At 39.6% G+C, this 20221-nt stretch overlaps 1 protein-coding gene across 10 annotated transcripts in view; it reads right to left on the reverse strand.

Moving 5' to 3' along the window:
• Positions 1 to 1573: 1573 nt before the first annotated feature.
• ZNF385B (zinc finger protein 385B) overlaps positions 1574 to 20221 on the reverse strand; it is a 510100-nt gene continuing 491452 nt past the window's right edge. For 8 of the 10 annotated variants that reach the window (XM_072612529.1, XM_072612526.1, XM_072612527.1 and 5 more), the window contains 4 exons: positions 5588 to 5839; positions 5113 to 5291; positions 4618 to 4719; positions 1574 to 3084 (listed from right to left, as the gene is read on the reverse strand). In XM_072612529.1, the coding sequence (XP_072468630.1) occupies positions 2866 to 3084; positions 4618 to 4719; positions 5113 to 5291; positions 5588 to 5839 (752 nt within the window). In that variant the 3' untranslated portion in view covers positions 1574 to 2865. The remainder of the gene's footprint in view (positions 3085 to 4617; positions 4720 to 5112; positions 5292 to 5587; positions 5840 to 20221) is intronic. The other 2 variants (XM_072612530.1, XM_072612528.1) reach the window with 1 other exon arrangement.

The following is a 20221-nucleotide window of genomic DNA, read 5'->3' on the forward strand; positions in this document are numbered from 1 at the left end:
AGAGAGAGAAAAAGAGAGAGAGAGACAGAGACAGAGACAGAGAGACAGAGAGAGACAGAGACAGAGACAGAGACAGAGAGAGACAGAGACAGAGAGAGAGACAGAGACACAGAGAGACAGAGACAGAGACAGAAACAGAGAAAGAGAAAGAGAGAGAAAGAAAATAATAGTGACCTTTGACTCAACGAAATTATCCAGAGGCCTTTCTTTGTAAGCTATCCTGACAGAGTCTTTATTTGGATTACTCTGTCTACCCTAGTCCTATTAGGCATAGTGCAAAAGATGGACTTTTTCAATGTCTTCTATTGATTATAATAAGACTATGATTACTGCTTCTGTTGTAGAAATCTTAATTAATAGCTATCCTTTTGTACTTGCTCCCTGAAGTGATTTTATCAGGATGCTATAAATCAGATGAGAGAATAAAGGTTTCTTCAGTCTGTTTAACTACAGACTCTCAGAACATTTTTCAGGTGCGAGGGGTGCAATACAATGAGTTCCTTTAATGATAGGTGGGATGATGCAAGATCAAGAAAAAAACATCTGTCCTTAGAGGCTAGGAAAACCTCCTCAGCTCAACCACACAGTGATGCTGAAAGAGGAGCCTGTCCTAGTCAGAGCTTTATAATACAACATCTCACTAACGGAGAGAATGTAGTGTGTGATCAGTAGTGTTTATTGATCAAATAAATAATATTCAATTTCAAATACTGAATGCTGGGCAGGAACCTAATTGGACCCTCAAATCATCAATGACAAGGTACGTAGTGTAACATTACATAGAAGTAACAAACGGTATTGAACTAGGAACCAGAGGACCTGAGCTCTAGACCCATGTACTATGTCATTTAATTTTTCTCTTCTAGTTTTCTTCACCAGTAAAACTGGGGTGTTAATGTCTGGGCTGGTTTCTTCACTGTTCTTTTGTAAGGATCACATGAAATAATGTCAGCTGAGCTTTGAAAACCACAAAGCCCCATACAAATGTAGTTCAAGGTACTTGTTTGTAAAGGGAGCCCTTCTCAATGTATCTGGGCTGCCTTTCAAGTAGCTTGTCTTACGTTATCTTTGTGGTTTGTCAGTTGTGTCCACAACCCTTTTGGGGTTTTCTTGGTAAAGATACTGGAGTGGTTTGCCATTTCCTTCTCAAGCTCATTTTACAGATGAAGAAACTGAGTCAGATAGGGTTAAGTGACTTGCCCAGGGTCACATTTGAACTCATTAAGATGAATCTTTCACTCAAGGCCCAGTACTCTATCCACTGTGCCACCTAGCTTCCCCTAAGGTATCGTACTTTCTTTTTATTTTTCTGAAACTGACTGTGGTCAAGATTTATGATGGAGAGAAAAGTGGTTCTTCCTTTTCCAACCTCCTTCATCTCCTTGACTTCCTTGGGGCTCAGTATGCAGAAATAAATATGAGGAAGCCATAAACCCCGCAGATTAATATGTAGCCAAAGAAAGGCAAAATAAATAAGACACAATCTTTGTACCTGCTAACAGCTTTTTGTTAGGTGATTTCAAGTCAGAAGCATCTTCAGGGCAAGGGGAATAAATGCCAAGCCAGACCGATCTCTATTTTTTCCATACTCTTTTATTGCAAAGGTACATTTAAAAAAATACACAGACATTTTACCATTTACAGATTGCAGATACAGATGTTCTAAAAGATTTAATTCTATTTTGTTGCTTTTATCACACCTGTCACCCCTGATATCACAAGTAGTTCACTCATACTGATATCAACTTAAAAAAAGGGGGGGGACAGAAAGGCAGAACCTGCCATATATTCAATCAACAGAAAAGACTAGCTGTTTAATTATAAATATTTTATATTCTGTACATTATTGCATTAGGGAGCCACAAAATTATGTAGCATCATTACAAACGAAAACAGATTAGAAATGGAGGAGAAATTATTTACGTATAAATACATGGATTCACTGTCTTCTTGTAGAACACACAGGAGCTGAGATAATGTGCATTTAGGAAGCCTGGGTATTTTTCATTGTCGTTTGTACACTGCTTAGCAACTAAAACTAGTGAGGAAGCGACAAAATAAATTAAACAAATAGCAAAAGGTACTAATCATAACTATATTATATGGCTTTCTATTTCTTAAAAATATTTCTAAATAAAACATGAAATAAAAGAAATACTTCATTATCTTGTTTTTTTAAAAAAAAATAAAAAAAATACCTTAAAGCTGCGCTGCTTCCTAACGTTGACACAGCAACTAAAATGTATAATTCAGACAGGAGATACAGTTCTAGTACTACACAAGGTACAACAGGACTTGGGTCTAAAACAGTACACAATCCCTGTCAACAACAGTACACGGGAAAGAAAACATTGGTAATCCATTAATAGGATGTTATCCACAATTCAGCACTTTTGTTAATCTATTTTTTTTCCCACATGAATATGCCCAGTTGGATTCCAAAGATTTATTTACAGAAGCAAGAGGAAGACCCTAGTTTTCAAGTCTGTCAGGAAAATAATCCATATTGTTTTCCAGTAAGCTCACACCCATGGAAATATAATCAGAGAATTTGGATGATAGAATTTTTCTGATCAACTCATACTCAGGAAATTAGATGTCTCAGACATAGAATTTAAACAGAGTTGGAGGGGAGGAGGAGAGCTGGACCAGACCTTAAGAGGTACAGACTCCTAAATGACAGTAACTGTCCATGAGCATCCTTGAGTGCATCTGGGAATGAGGGGGAGCAGAGGGTGGAGCAGGTTTTACTGCATTCTGAGGGAAGCCTTTCAAAATAAAATGGTTCAATTATCCAATCCCACTTTTTTTTGCTTCTTTTCTTAACTTTCCTACTGGCCACAACAACCTTATTATTTCTAAGCATCAGTATGGAGCAAAAAGAATTGATGCAGGAGTGGCTCGGATAGGCCCATGGCCTGCCCTCAGGAGAGCCGGTGGTATGGCAGGAGCCTGGAATAGTGACGCCGATGGCCGAGGAGGCAGGGACAGGGCAGAGGAGACAGCTGCTGCAGCGGCCAGAGGAGAGGAGAGGAAAGCCGGTGTCAGAGGCTTAATCATATCTTTCTGGAATGCAAGTTTTGCCTATGTAGGGAGGGAAAAAAAAAAGGAGGTGGGGGGCAGTGTTAAGGAAGAAGAAAATGTTGCTTTAAAATGAAAGCAATATTAACAAAAATATATTTTCATAGGTAATACATTAATAGTAGAAAGCTACAAGGTGTTAGAATCTTAACTCCAGACTCAGATTTCAAGAAAGGATGATGTTTCATATGCTTGGCAGTATGGCTCCTGGCATAGCTTAATTTTAATTTGCTTCTACTTCACCTCTTTCTTGGTGGTCTTTGCCTCTGGGCACTAGAGCATAGGAAAGTCTCCTCTAAATAGCAGGAGATACTCAAATACTCAAGCTATTTTATGGTACTGTCTAGCAAGAAAAATAAAATACTATCTTTCCACACAGAAGATTCTTTGCTTAGACTTCAGAGCTCAATTCAAACTCCCAGGAGTCTTCTTGACCCACAATGCAACTCACTGAAGCTTTCTGCAATATCTAAGTGACATTCTACTCATCTGCCTAAGTAAAAAAGTTCAAATACATGGGAATTTTATAGGCACTAAGAAAAGGTGACCTATGACATTGGGAAGCAGAAGAGATATATGATAGGTTAAGTCAATTTAAAGGTATTTCAATCTAGAAGAAACTGCATATTCTTTAAAATTGGGTACAAATAGGAATTAAGTTTAAACTATTTTAATAGTTTATTATGTGAATATTTGAGTTGAAAGAGAACTTAGAGATGTATAAGAAATCACTCAACCCCTAATTAATCTAGGTATCTTGTAAAATCTGTATTTTTGTGCATCAGCTTTGCTTAATGCAGCATACACCTGAATACATTATCAGAAAGAGGGCAGCCTTGTAGACAACAGATCTATTACCACCAAATGCACAAATAACCTGTAGGGAACCCTTGGGAGGCTGGGAAATCCATCTACTTGTATATTTATATGGCACTTAATTTCTGGGGATCTTGGACACTTTTGCAAAATAACTGGGAACCTAACACCTTGAGAGGAGATTAGAAAAGGTGAATATCCATATGCACGTTGGACACTGACAGTGAGAGACACTCAAACACCCACCTCATCACACACAAGATAAGGTGAAGAGCCAGAAAGGGAGGTGAGGGGAGATAATTTTAAAAAGAATAGATTCCATTAGGTTTAGTATACTATAGGGTTCCCAAGGCATCACTTGCCCTAGCTTGGTTGACTTTACTTCTCCTCTTTATATGCTAATGAGTGGTATTGCTCCAGATTTTGGAAGAGGTTAGGGTGAAGGGCAGGGACAGGAGTCCTAGGTGAATTTCATCTGCACTAGCTCCACAGGCTTTAGTTTGCCTCACCCTGGTAAAGACTTCTCTCCAGAAGACCAGAAACTGAGCATTCACCCCCTTGGGTCACAGCTTTTCTACCTCTTTGTTTTTAAAGTATGGCCTGAACTGTCCATATACAATCCTTACCATGCCACCGTATCTATTCCTACCCAACCTTCCCCATCTCCAACCCTCCCATCCAAGGTAGTAGAGCATGGTGATACCAGCTAGTAGTACTCACGGCTAGAATACTTGGACTTCGCTGGAGTTTGTTGTAAGGGCTATACTTCGGTTTCATGGGCTTCCCTGCTACTCTATCCTTGTGCCTTCTGCTAGAAATGTGCTGAAAGGAAATGCAGATAGATGCATTAGCTGTTCTCTTAGTTTCTTCCTTGGGGACAGATGAGCACTCACATTCAGTTCTCTTGCAGTGGCTTAGGTGAAGCCACCCCCAACCCCCACACCCCACCCCTGAAATCTGAAAATTCAGAATTATCTCTCATGCCACAATGATCAGTCGGCAGGATGTTGTACAGAGAACCAAGACTCAAGACACGCCTTTGAAAATGCAGAGGTAAGTAGAGGTCAAAATACAACGCAGGCTGAGGCCAAATAGAGAGCTTGAATGGACCTTGGAGGACATGATTCAGTCCAAACCCCTCATTTTACAAATGGGGAAACAGATCCTGAGAAAGGAGTGACTTGCCCAAGGTGACAGTCATTCAGGGCACTTTACCTGCTTAAGTTGAATTTCCGAATTCACATGAACATCACAGATTTCACAATGAAATGTTTTGTTCTGCAATCCTGAACCCTTGTTGCCATTCTGAATCTTTAACCTGGATCCAGGTCTTGGGTAGGACTTAATAGGACCAGCCCCATTGCGAGCTTCAACCATTGTCTTGTGTTTGGATCCTAAAGGGCCATGAAATGTACATGGGTTACCATTTTTAATAAGCCCAGTGAAGCTGACCTTAAATTTATTTTCAGGTTAGAAAATTCCCCATCTGAAATGACATTAACTAGAGCAGCTTGATCAATGGGCTGTCTCTGCTTTGTCGTCACATTTTCCCTAAAAGAGCTGACTCCTTTACACCAGAAAGCCGAAATGATTCTAACGTCTAAGCCATGACAGACAATCAGGAGCTTTAGTGGAAAAAATGTTTGCAGTTGTCATAAGCATCGTTTAAATTCAAGAGCCAGATGCTAACCTGTGTTATGGGCCTCTAGCTGCGACAGAGAGTTCACAGCCACTTTGCATAGAGAACAGTAAAGTAATTTTTTGGCTTTTTCCTCTTCCGATTCAGAAACGGCACTGGGTGCTCCATTTGTGCTCTTGGAGGGCGAGGTCACTGCTCCCAGGGCCAGAGGGGTTGTTGTTCCAGGTTTGGGTAGAAATAAACCTCCATCAGTGCTCGAAGGTGGAACCGAACTATTGGCTTTCAACTTCCCTTTCTCTTCTACTAAAAGAAATGCAGATTTGTGTCATTCCAACCACAGAAGAAAATTTAAATGCATTTGAATCACATCCAAGGAATTTAAAATGGAATTTTAAAAATTATTTGTACTTAATCACTGAATTTTGGTTCACGTAACTTTAATGGGACTGAAAACAAACTATCTTACATTTTAAAATAATAAGTTCTAAATTAATATAGATTAAGATCTACAGGGTTCTTTTGGTAGAAAGGGATGGTGGTGATTAATGACTGTTCTTCCACTTGCATCAGACCTTTCTGTCTGGTACCACAGAGCTACAAGCTCTACTCCAGGGTGTTTCTAACTAGAAATGAAAACCATTATCAACCCAACCCAATTCTCTTCACAGGGCTTTGCTATCTATCTGTCCCCTTATATGAGATGATAACAACATGAAACTGGTCATTAGACAATGTTAGCTTCATTTCACTATGAATTAACACATGAATATAAAGTTAAAACCTCAATTTTGACACGGTATTAAAATTTCAATTTTTGTGGGGTTGGGAGAAAGGGGCAGCCATCATTAACTTTGGCTGTGATTAGTTAAATTTTCACTGCTATATGAATGAGAACAGAATTTACCCCAAAATGTAAATGGCAAGGATTCCACTCACCCTATTTATTAATTACCGCCAAACTGCATTTAAGTATCAAATGATGACACTGACCATAAACAAAATGCTGAGGATGAGCCAAACCGTTCACAAACACCTTGGCATTTCGATAGCGCACCTTTTAGAAGCTCATAATCCATAACCTACATGTGATAGCTGCATGAGAGGTCAGAGTGCCTTTTACAGAATCTGCCTCCAACCAGGCTCAATTGTGATTAAAGGTGGGCTCTATTCACCAACCCCTTCAGGACACAAACTGGAGCCTCTGCCACCTAGCAGCAAAATCCAGTCATGTGCCCACATCCAACCGAGCTGGTGCTTCTGGAAAGCATCAATGGAAATGCTGATAACAGTTCATTAAGCAGAAGAGGGGGCACTAAAGTTCAAATTCCATATTTTTGCAACAGTAGCTCCATCTGATCTGAGCACTGTTGGCCTGGTAGATAAAGATGGGGTAGCTAGGGTAACGAAGGTGACTTTCAGCAGGGTGTGTATTTGAGAAGGCTCCACAACGTGGCAAACCTAGAGTTGAGACAGTGGGAGAGAAGATTTCAACTAAAATCTAAACGGACACCAAGTGGATAGAAGCCTGAGGTTTTTCCCTAATACCAGCTCCCACAACCTGATTATCAATCAGTGAGAGGGAACAAGCAATTCCCTTCACACAGGTGTGTTCATTCTTTCAGGATGCCATGCAGCACCCAGGTAAAGGTCAAGACCCAGGTGTAAAAAGATAGTTTATCTTTTGCAAACAATAGTATCTGTATCTATTAGTCCATCCTAACCTACATGGTGAGATAAGGCACATTTGTGGGACTACGGAACTCTTGAGGTCTGATTCTCTCTTTCCCATGTTTCCCATATAAGAATTTCAATCTTATGGAATTAACAAACTAGGAAGTGTACAGAGTGATATGGTACCTTCACATCTGTAGTTAGGGAACTGGGGCTCCCCATTCTTGAAAGTGGGGCTCCCTATTTTTAAATCTTAATGTTGCTGCCTACGGAATCTTTTTTCCTCCTGTCCTGATTCCTGTCCCCCTTTCTCCATCCACCCCCAACAGATGGCTCAGACAGGCTTCCTTCCCAGTCTCTCTTGCTCAACCTTCTTCTCTTAGTGCTGCTTGTGGACTCTGCTTGCCATGGATGGCTCTCCTTTCAGTATGGGAAAAAGAAGTTCGCTATAGATTTTTCCCTTACAATTCCACAAATATTTATCCGCATTCCCAGGAAGTGAAAGGTACCATGTTCTGTGTATCAAAGATACCTGTTGTATGATTTGAACAGGTGACAACTGCACTGTTCCTTAAGTTGTTCTTCACTGTAAGCTGAGGAGATGAACTAAATTATTTCAGAAGTTTTTTTCATTTCTAGAATTCTATGATTATCTATTGTTCTTAGAGTTTTCTGAAAACTACCTAGCCCTTTACCTCCCAGTCCCTAATCTTCTTCCTTTTTTCCCCCTTCCTCCTATGCCTTTGGAATCCTCTTTTCACTATTAGCAAACTCTTCCTCATCCTTGGATCCTCTCAGATTCCATGCATTTCCTAAATTCACTAAAACCTAAATTTCCTCTATCACTCAGCATCTTTGGCAGTCCTCTCTGATGCTAATTGTTCATTTTTTCTTCTCTTAAGAGTCAGTTTACATTTCACAGTCTTGTGCTCTGGCACCATCACTCAATAACTCTTCCTTTGAAGTTAATACACCCAACTCCAAATCTTTATCACTGTCATGTACCAAACTTTCTTACTAACTTCAGCACCTGGTTGTCTTCTCTGTCCTTTACCCTGATATCTTCTTTGAAAAGTCCAATACCTATAATGATGATTCTTCTCTTATCATGACCTCAAAGCTAGGTGAACTCCTTGCCTCCTGTCACCTTGATTCTCTACTATGCTTCCATCTCAGGTGATCATATTTTAGATGTCACTACTCATCCCCCAGTTTTGATTTCTGAAACCTTTCTCTCTGCTTTTAGTCTCTTGGAAAAGCTTACCTCAAGTCAGAGATACGGAAAAGTAGAATGGATTGACTTGGGAGACAGTGAGTTCCCCCTCATTGGACTCTTCAAGCCAAGGCTTGATGACTACCTGCTGAATATGTTATAAAGGTGTCTTGTTCAGAATTAGAAGTGCTCTGAGGTCTCCTGAGATAGCTAGGTGGTTCAATGCACAAAGGCTCAGATCTGGAGTCAGGAAGACCTGAGTTCAAATCTGACCTCAGACACTTATTAGCTGTATGACCCTGGACAAGTTACCTAACCTTATAATTTCCTCATCTGTAAAATGAACTGGAAAAGGAAATGTCAAACCACTACATGGGGTCACAAAGAGCAGGACATGACTGAAAATGATTGAACAACAATGAGGTCCCTCCAAACTCAGAGCTTGTTTGAAACTATTCTCCTTACCCTCCTTGAAACAGCTGGCAGGCATTTCACTAGTCCTGATCCTTCACTCTTGATTCCTTACTGTCTTGACCTGCCAACTCTTCTCTGACAATTATTTCCCAAACCCAGGTAAACTTCCATCATCTTTCTCCTCTCTTCTGGCTTCATTGAATTTGAAAGCTGCTGGATCAAGCAATGAAAAGTGATGACTACAGCCAGGACCAATGTCATGTAGGCCCTCAGCTCCACGGCAGTCCTTTCATCTGTCCATCTGACCTTCTATCTGCCTTCCATATCTTCTCTTTTCAATCAATCTCATCTCATACTCAAGAGTTGATGTCACCTCCTTCTTTAGCAAAGAGCCTGGGGCCTTCTGACTCATAATCAATCCTCATCCTCCCTGCATTTGTATCTCTTTGTAAGGGAGGAGAATGTGAGGTTGGTGACCTTGCACAGCCCTCCCTCACTCAAATCAAACTCAAGTGCAAGTCATGTCATCATCTTGATGTCATGGTCCTCTTTGAGAATGAAGGACAAACACTACCTGTGAGTCCCTCTCCTCTCCTCTCTTCTCCTCTCCCTCCTTTCCTCAGTGATGTACCCAGGGGAAGGTACAGGTCTATGGCCAAAAGCTGTCTTTTTTCCTTTGGATTTACTGACTAGATTTCTTGCTCAAAGAACAAACTTTAAACCCAATTCATTCTGGAGCTCATAGATTGGACAACAGGTCCCTGCCCACCTAGCACAGAGTGAATGTAAATACTAAATAGTAACTGTTTCTCTTTTACCCAGGAATCCTGAAAGTCTTCCCATCCCAGTTTGATTTCTTTTTTTAAAGGGACTATCCCCTGAGTAACTGCTTAAAGAGGCCTATTCATTGAATGGGTGTATCTTACTCAAAAGTGAGAATGCTGCAAGACCTTAGCCTGAAAGGGCCAGGGTTTCACATTGCATCCTGGGCCATTTCCAGTTGTCCTGATGAATATCAGGCCACTGGATCCAGATGACTCAGGAAGAGAAAGTGAGGCTAGTGACTCTGCACAGCCCTCCCTCACTTAAATCAAAGTCAGCTGCATGTCATCGTCTTGATGTCATGGTCCTCTTCAAGAATGAAGGACAAATACAACAACACTCTCTTTATGAATACCTCCATCCACTCTTCAGCTTCCAGGCAGCACTTCTAACTCCTTCATCTTTGCTCCTGCTTCTAATACCTAACTTGCTTTCAGAACAGTAGTTCTTAAACTTTTTGGTATCATGGAGCCCTTTGGTATTTTGGTAAATCCTATAGACCCCTTGTCAGAGAAATGTTTTATAAAATATATAGAATAACAAAGAAAATCAATTAGATTGAAATTCAGTTATTAATTTAAAAAATTATTGGACTTCAGATTAGGAACCCCAATTTTCACCCTTGCTCTATCAAACAGTCCCCATATCTTAAGCAAATTAAATTGCTGTTTCTTAATTGGCTCCTTTTCCCTCAGTCTATAAACTTAAACTTGCTTAGGTTTCTTCTACTCTAAGAGGAACCCTAAAAGAAAATGAGAAATACTGTTCTCTTGACTCTGCCATCTTGTTATTCACCCATTCATCAGCAATCTTGGAGAGAAATAATCTACTATTTGTTGCCTCTACTTCTCCATATTCTTGGAATTTCATCCTGGTATCTGTTACTACTAAAACTGTTTTCTCCAAGATCCCTGAAAAACTTCCTGTCACTAAATTTGATGGGGTTTTCCTCAGTCTTTACACTCTTTGACATTTCTATATCCTCTTTTCATGGGCTTTCTTTTCTTGGCTTCCATGACTCCATGTTCTTCTGATTCTCCAACTCTTTTTATCACTCTTTCTCTTTTTCTTTTTTGCAGGCTCATCCTTCTTGTACTCTTAAACATGGACATTCCACAAGTTTATGCCTTTACTCTCTTCTCTCTTTATATTCTCTACCTTGGCCATCCTACCCACTCCCAAGATTTCAATTAGCAACACTATGTAGATGACTCAAATGTCTATTTCCATTTCTATCCTCTTTCCAGAGCTCTGGGCCCATGGCTCCAAGTGCCTACTGGATATCCCCACCTGGATGACTTGCTGTGTCCTCAAACTTAAAATCCTCACACCTAAACTAAGCATCTTCCTCCCCAAACCTCCACCTCCTTTTAACATCTCTATTTCTAATGGCTACCCTGCTGTCTTTTGTGTCAACCAGGTCTGAAATCTCAGCATTACCTCCAATTTCTCCATCTCCTTATGTTGTCAACTTCCATTAATTCTACCTCCTCAGTCTCTTCCACCTCCATTCCTTCCTTTCTGCGCCATCTCCACAACTATCCAACTTCAGGTCCTTATTACTTCTAGGCTATACTAATTAATCTTCTTAGTGGTCTTCCTCATTTCATTCTATCCCCTCTGCAGTCCATTAATGACACTACTTCTACATTAATTTTTTCCATGTAATGCTGTGATCATGCCTTAAAGCCTTCAATGATCATTACCCATACTCTAGAAAAATAGAGGGAAGGTTTTGGATATTAATGAGAAAGTGAAATGAGGTCATCATTAGATAAGTAGATTTTATCATGTCAATATCTATCAAGTGCCTACTATATGACAAAGAACTGTGCTAAATATGTGCTAAATGCTGAGGATACAAAGAAAGGCAAAGAGTCTCTGCCCTCAAGAAGCCTACAATGTAATGGGAGAGACAACATGAAAACAAATATATACAAGGCAAGCTGTATACAGGGCAAATAGTAAATAATCAAGAGATGGAAGGAACTAGAATTGAGAAGGGTTGGGGAAGGCTTCCAAGAAAAGAGGGAATTTTAATTGGGACCTAAAGGAAACCAGGGAAGCCATACTCAGAATGGAGCAGAGAGAGTATTTCAGAGAAAATGCCCAGAGCCAAGAGAAATGGAGGGTTTTGTTCATGGAACAATCAGGAGTCCAGTGTCATGGGACTGAAGAATATGTGTTGGGGAGTAAAGTTTAAGAAGATTGTAAAGGTAGGAGGGGTCTAGGTTATGAAGGGCTTTGAGTGTCTAACAGAGCATTTTCTATTTGCTCCTGGAAGCAACAGGGGGCTGCTGTGTTTAGTGTGTGTGTGTGTGTGTGTGTGTGTGTGTGTGTGTGTGTGTGTGTGTGTGTACGTGTGTGTGTGTGTGTGTGTGTGTACGTGTGTGTGTGTGTGTGTGTGTGTGGTGGAAGGAGGAATGGTGTATGTGAAATGATCACACCCAAGCTTTAGGAGAATCACTTGAGTAGCTTTTATTGCCAATTCAGGTCAGCAGCTTCTGTGAAACTCACAATCTTCCAGAATTTTCTATAGTCTAAAGCACAGAGGAGTTCAGTAACTTCCCAAAGGTCACATGGTCAGTAAATGTCCAATACAGACCTTGAGGCCTGGCTCTTCCTGGCTCTCAGGCTAGCTCTCTGTCCACTGTGCAGTGTTTCGTCTAAATTCAGATGACCAACGGTGAAATGAGAATTTTGATATGACAAAAGTAGCAGCTCCAAACTAGCAAGAAGAGTAACAGTATCAGTAATTCATAGGAATGAATAACCAAAAAGAGAGAGAGAAAACAATAAAGTCCATGCCTGTAGAAGACTCTATGCAAATGCACAGAGTGTGGTGAGCAAACAAGGTGAACTAGAGATCTTAATGCAAAGAGATGAAATAGGATGGGACTCATGACTGGAACTGGACTCCAGAAATGTATATTTTACTTCCATTTAAAAGCTAGATTATAATTTTATACTAAAAATGTTAACAATAAAACAGAAAATTCAATTTTAAAAAATTTCTATAGAAATTGGTGGCAAAAGACTCCAGAATATAATAATTTGAGGAAATCCAGAATGCTGAAGGGAAAAAAAAAACTACTGGAGAACATGTGAGTAAGAATCAAAAGAAGTAGAAACTGAAATGATTTCTCCCCCTACCACTTAGATGTGTGTACACATACACAGACCACCTGGACAGAAGGAAAACCTAAATGAGTTTATGAAACATGGAACAAGTATTGCACAAAAAGATGACATTGTAATGTTGAGAGATTTTAAATTCTCAGCATCTACTTGGACTTTTTTCCTTCCCAAAGCAGAAAGCTAAAAAAAATCTCTGATTTGCCTCAATGAAAATTTTAGAATTCAAAAGGCAAAAGACACACCAAGAAGGACTGCAAGTCACAACCTCTTTCTGATCTATAAGGAGAAATTTGTTGTTGAAGTAGAAATGACAAGAACCTTAGTGTGGGGGGGGGGGGTTGGGGGGGGATGGAGGGGAAGGGACTTTATCAATGAATCTGTTTTAGAGATGGAGAAAGGATGCCCTGGTTTAGGGGATTTGAAATCAAAGAAAGTATGGATAGAATCCCATGGCCTAATATTTCAAGAGGCAAGTTCTCAAGAATGAAATTCTAAAAACATAAGCCAAAATAACTCTGATAAGGATGAAAAGGAGAACCAATGAAAAAGCCTAGTGAGGATGCACAAGAAACTCACTGACAAACACAGAAGTGGCAGTTGTGATATGTGGAAAGGATGCTGGATCTGGAGTCGAGGGTTCAAATCCTGGTTCTGCTACTGGTATGACTTTGGAACCAATCAACAATAATTTATCAGGCTCTTTCTCTATGTGCTAGAGGCGGGGACCATGAAGACAAAAAGACAGAGTACAAGTCTCAAGGAACTTACGTTCTATCAGGGGAGATAACATACAGTAACTAACATCTGTATAGTGCTTTATATATACAGGGGGTTCCAAGAGTCTTAGTATAGGTTTAGCTTAAAACTGTGTTATTGGTATTATTTCAGTTGCTATTGTCACACACAAACATCTTCACAATATATAAAACATACATATATAAAAAAGATGGCCAGGGGGAACTACCCGGCAGCTATGGAGATCAGGAAAGGCTTGCTGTGCCTTGAATTGATATGTGAAAGAAGCCAGAGATTGTAAGAGATGGAGGTTAAGGAGGGAGCATATAACAGAACTGGGAGACAGGCTCAGGGATAGAAGGAGCACTGTGTGGGAGGAAACAACTCGAAGGATAGTTTGGGTAAATTGTAGATCCCCCCACCTTGGCGTCTAATCTTCAGGTTGATGAGTGCCTAACTTGGATCATTCTATACTATAGTTCAAACTGAATGACATGGTTTTCTCTAGCTTCATTCCTTCTGGGAGGATTTTAATGATTTTTCTTTATAAGAACTTCTGTGTTTCTTCTTTATCTTACAAAGAGGTCAAACTGCTGAATAATATTGGTCACTCTTCATCTTTGGAATTAAGTACAAAGACTTGTTCATACTTAATGTTGTGGCTCACTTAGACACATACTTTACAGTATTTTCACATCATTTTCTATGTAATTATAAGTATTTGTTTAATGTTTACATGATCTAAAATGCAATTTAATTCAATTAAGGACTTCTTAAGGGTCTATCACGTGCAAGTTACTGGGAGGAAATGAAAATGAATGACAATAAAAAAATGAAATAAAAATAACAACGATAAAAACCAAAATTGTTTCTGCCCTACAGGAATGACACACCCAGTTTTAACATTTTTTTCCCCCAGTTGAACACAAAGTATTTTCTGGTTTTGTTGTCTTATAATCACAACATTGCTTAGGTAAATTCTAAGTTTGGAAATGTGCTAATGAATCTCAGCTAATTTAGGAGAGCTACTTTTTGACAACAATTGCCCAACAAAAACCAGGGACTAGAACTTTCACGTATGTCATCTAGCCTACTGAATCTGAATGATTTTTTTCAAAAGGCATAATAAACTTTTATGCTTCTTCCCTGCTCTATTACATTGGGGCAGCTAGGTAGTACAGTGGATACAGCACCAGCGCAGGAATCAGGAGGACCTGAGTTCAAATCTCACCTCAGACACTTGACACTCATTAGCTATGTGACCTTGGGCAAGTCACTTAACCCCAACTGCCTCATCCTGGGTCATTTCCAGTCATCCTGATGAATATCTGGTCACTGGATTCAGATGGCTGTGGAGGAGAAGTGAGGCTGGTGACCTGCACAGCCCTCCTTCACTCAAAACAAAGTCAAATGCAAGTCACATCTTCATTTCTCTGATGGTATGGTCTTCTTCAGCAATGAAGGATGAATACACATTTATTGTATTATTTCTAATCTCAACTGCTTGTAATCTGTGTAAAAATCCATTGTCTTTCTTCTCTTTTCTCACTGACATTTGAGAGAACTCTTTATTTTATTTTATTTCAAAATTTAATTAAGATGCAGTTTACTTCAGTTTCCTTTAATAAAGATACTTGTCATCTGGATCTTCTGGTTAATACATATTCCATTTCCCCACCAATATTCTCTGACCTACTTTTAATTAGTAGGCCCTCCTGCATGCCTTAATCATTTCCTGATTGTTAGAACACCTGTATTTTATGTTTTGTCTTATAGGCTTTGTTAGACAAAATTTGCTTAGCCACTTCAGAGCTGCCCTTGAGTTCACCTTCTTCCTCATTTACAAGGTAAAGTAAGAAGTCTAATTTTAAAAAAACAAACACATCAAAACTTAGACACACAAATAAGTACTATTCAACTTCAAAAATATTCAGCTCAAAAGGTTTTAGCCTTCTATTTTATTAATGCCACCCACCATTACTCAAAACATTTTAGGAACTCCGCTTTCATTTTGGGAACTGCCTTCAGAGCCAGACTGTGTCTAGGTGAATGTGAATACCCATGCATATGAAAATGGTTCTCATTACTTAGGGTTACCCTTCACTCTTAAATCAGAGTGGGGCATCACATTTCAACACCTTATCTTACTTGGCACCAAATGACTCTAAACCATCTAACCCAAATAATCTTTGTACCCAGCAAAGAGATTCAAAGAGATCTGTTGTGTATTCCAAAGACAGTTTTTAGAGAACTATTCATACTATGAATTGGGTAAGATCCATCTTCATCTAGACCTTCAATTATAATACTTTCATAGCAACACAAACTTCTGTCTAGCTGCACTGTAAAGTGCTCAATCACCAAATGACTCGGTGGGTACTTGCAAGAGTCAATTTAAGACTTTCACATGTTTGTGGTTCCAATGTACATTTCCACCCACCAGATTTGCCCTTGAATTGGACTACATTCAATGAACTGTGTCTTTTCAGTCCAGGACTGACATTTTCAAAAAGAATTCACATCAAATCTGAAGGGGACATAACTCTAGAGAGAAGGTGCCTTTGATGTTGGAGGCTTGTGATATTTTTTGTTCTTCTAAAGCTACTACACTAAATTAGCTTAATGTCTACAATAAAAATAAATCTACTTCTATTACGGACTGGTTATGTCAGCTGGTGCTAAGTATTCCAAGGTCATGAGTTCAAGCCTCACAGGGCTTACAGAGACTACACCACCTGTTCATTAGTCACAGACCGTCTATACCCCTGGCTCCAGCAAGGAGTGGTCACAAGAAAGAATGTGGATGACTTGTGCTGATGGAAAGTTGCCTGAAAAGTGCTCATCTTATGGGTGATGGGTGAATAGTATCTTAAAGTAGCACACTCACAATGACACTTTGCTCCCTTTCTAGGCCAATTTGTAGTTATTCTATATTTGAGATATTTATGCTGAATAATCAAAAGGCAGATGGATTTGAAACTATCCATGGTAGAGCATGGCAGTCATTTATCTTTTTTTTTTGGATCATTCATGAACTTGTCATAAATTATGGACCAGATTTCTTTAGGAGTTATTGAGATTTTGGGAGTAAAATTTTTATTTAGAGTATTTCACAATTCATTCCCTTCTAACTAAAGTTCTCCTCACTTTGACATGGAGATAGCCTTGTTTTTTTTTTAAAGCCATGCTGGTCATCATGGGCCTCCCAATCTGGGAAAGCTTTGAGTAGAAGCTCTGCGGGCAGGCTGCACACCTGCTATTTGAGCAATTTTTTTGTGTATGTGTGGAGGCACATCAGGTGTCTAACTTATAGTGAGATTGCTTCCTGTGTTGGGGAGGGAACACATGCAATTGCAAAATTACAGATATCTGAGGTACTGAAGAGGGCAGAGTTTTGTTTGACTTGTAGATTTTTAAGCATTCTCTTGAAGTCAAGCTGGAGAAAGAGCTGATGAGAAGGTGAAAGACTTGGAAAGACACTCCAAGTAAAAAGAAGAACAAGGTTAGAGAAGGAGGTGTAGGTAGTTGATAAAGCTAGGTGAGACAAGGTCCGACCATTAAGTGATTTTAACAAGTCAATACGCATTTAATAAGGGATTTCAACATGCCAGGTACTGTGCTAAACACTGGAAGTACAAACGCAAAAAGAAAGTGTAGTCCTCGATGTCTTTCTCCCTTACATTCTGATGGAGGAAGACAACATGTAAAAGGAAGATGAAATGGCTGGGGGGTGGGAAGAGGGGGGTTACGGTGGGTGTGCTAGAATGAGGGTATATTAGAGAAAATCTGGAGAGGAATGAAGACAGGGGTTGCCCTGGACCAAGATCCTTAAAGTGAAGGCTCCAGGAGGAATCAAAGGCAGAGGCCTCAGGGAAAGAGGGTACTTCCAACGTGTGAAGTCCAGGACAGGAGCCAGGCAGCCTGCACTAGTACCACTCTAAGAACAAAACAATGAAGGCAAGACAAAAGAAGCTGGGAATGGCTGTGGAGATGCTAGTAGGAAAGAAGAATGATAACTTGAGAAGCCAAGTGAAGACTCCGGGGCTGAAGGCTCCCCCAAGGAGATTGCCAAAGTGGTTCTCCAGGGGAACTACTAGAAAAGTGTCCTGCCTGGAAAGGAAGGTTGTCAGGGACAAGGACATGTTTATTTAAAAAAAAAAAAGGTTATGATGTCAAAATAAAGAAAAAGAATGCTACGGGGAGAAGAAAGGGAAGAAGCAGGTGCTTGTCTCCTAAGGAAAAACGCTGTGGACACACAGATACAACCAAGAGTAAGATCATGCAGTCAGGGTCCTAGGAAGAAGATTCGAGTACTGGTGGCTTGTGGCTCTCTGTGGTAGGATAATGATGGAGCCATTTTTTGATCTGATGGGAAGGAAAGAAAGAAAGAGAGTATACCCAACGTACTGCAGAGAATGTTCTTGACTGATCAAACCAGTTGACTATTGCTCACTTCTGATTCATGTGGACAAGAATACTATCAAAAGCAGTCTTGAAAGAGCTCCTGAAGGTTACAAAATCTTGCACCCAAAACCCCAAATACTTTAGGTGAAGAAGTGGTGGGCTCATTACCACTGCCAAATGAAGACAAGGGATTCTCAAGAGAAAGGCAGAGTAGTGAGGAGCTGCTTGAAAATGGTCTATCTGAGAATGACATTTAGAGTTCTGGACTAAAATATAACAATAACAAGCTTCCAGTCAGGTGTGAAGTTAACCTAAAATTTTTTTAAATGTTTTCCCTGGATCCTCGCAATTCTACTTTAGAGGGATGAGCAAGTCAAAGTGAAGGAGGAATTAGAAAACTAACTCCATATGAATGTTCACTAAACAGCTAATATAGAGTAGCTTTGTTGTGGTTAAGTCATTCAGTTGTGTCTGAATCTTCACGACCGCACCATACTGTCCATGGGAGTTTCTTGGCAAAGATACTGGAGTAGTTACCATATACCAGAGAAGATGCCCAGGAATCCAGGAGATAAAATCCAAGAAAGAAGCCAGCAGCAAAACCCATGGCTTTAGATTATATGCAAGTGCAAAAAACAAACAACAGACACACACACACACACAAAATGTCAAAGTTAATTTGCGTTCCTAAGTTAGGAAGGAAATTTGATCTTTTGGGGAATCATTGGCATTTGGTAGATGATACCCAAGACTGGAACATGGCTCTGTAGGGTCTACCTTACCCCAAAATAACAAGATAACTAAAAAGGGGGATAGTAGCATTGTCTCTTATGAAAATATATTCATTAGATATATTCATATAAACCTAAGAAAGGGGAGCAGGGTAGAAAGCATTTGAGTGCATATCAATAAAGACAAGAACAGCAATGATACATTCATGGAAACATACTACAAGCACGTAGACAGAAAGTGGAAATAAAGGAGGTGGTTCAGGAAATAGATCACAAGCCTGACATAAAGGCATGATAAGAGAAGTAATGGAGAACTTCAATTATCTGGGAATCTATTGGGAGTTCTTTCTCTCTCTGCTTACAGCAGAGCAGCTAATAATCTTTTAATCTGTTCTTAATGAAAATTTATACAATGACATATTATAAAGATAAACATTGTTTGAAAGACTTTAGGACTCTGGCCAATATGAAGGTAACTGAGCGTGGTGATGCATACTTGTAAAAACATAACTGTTAGGTGGCTGAGATTGGAAATTCCGAGCTGTAACCATTCTGGTGTTTGCGATAAGTTTGGCATTAACATGGTGAGGGGTTGGGGTGGTTAAGGCAGCATCTCAGGTTACCTGAGGAGGGCCATACCAGCTCAGCTTGGAAATAGAGCACTTTCAAACTCCTTTGCTGACCAGAATGAGACCAGGTCTGTTAGTAACACCTTCACTTTCAGTCTAAGCAAGCTAAGGAGCAATTCTCTTTAACACGCTGATAATGAAAATGATGCCTAAGTCCAGATAACTGGAGATAAAGCAATCCACTCACCACCTCCTGACAGAGGAGGGATGGACATAAAATTCAGAAGCAGGCATATATTTTTGGACATGGGTAATGTGCGAATTTGCTTTGCTGGACTAGGAATATTTGTTAGGAGGACTGATTTTTCTGGGGTTTTTTGTTGCTGTGGTTGCTATTCAACTGGAGGGGCAATGTGAGGAAGAGATGATAAATGCTTGTAAATATAAGTAAAAAAGGAAACAATGAAAAAATACTGAAATACAATAATTAAAATATTAAAAAAAAAGCACATGTTTGCAGATCCCAGGTTAAGAACCCCTGAGTTTGAGTTATTCAATATTATTCAATGAAAGTGGAAATGTTAAGTGTTTTTCCTCCTCCCAGCAAAAGCTGAATCACCACTTATGTTGGAGAGGGGGTTCTTGTTCCTATAGGAGTCAAAGTCGATGACTTCTGAGATCACTTCCATTACTGTGATCAAAAAAATTATTTGGGGGTAGTCCTTTGTTTTCAAGAGGGTTAACATCTAAATTAGAGTTTTCCAAACTAGTCTGGTCACCAAACATATCTGGACATGAAATATAATTTGATGAAACCCAGAAATGTTTGTCTAGAGCAACCCAAGGATATGTAAAAAGTCTATGCAATAATGAAGGTTTAGGGAATTTGGGAATCATAGTGGAGGAAATTAACCCTGTTTTGATACTAAAGAATTTCTGGGTGATGCAAAACTTGCTAATAAACTAAGAAAGCTTGTTCTCCAACTAT

This window comes from Notamacropus eugenii, chromosome 5 (genome assembly GCF_028372415.1).
Source record: "Notamacropus eugenii isolate mMacEug1 chromosome 5, mMacEug1.pri_v2, whole genome shotgun sequence".
In the NCBI taxonomy this organism is placed as follows: domain Eukaryota; kingdom Metazoa; phylum Chordata; class Mammalia; order Diprotodontia; family Macropodidae; genus Notamacropus; species Notamacropus eugenii.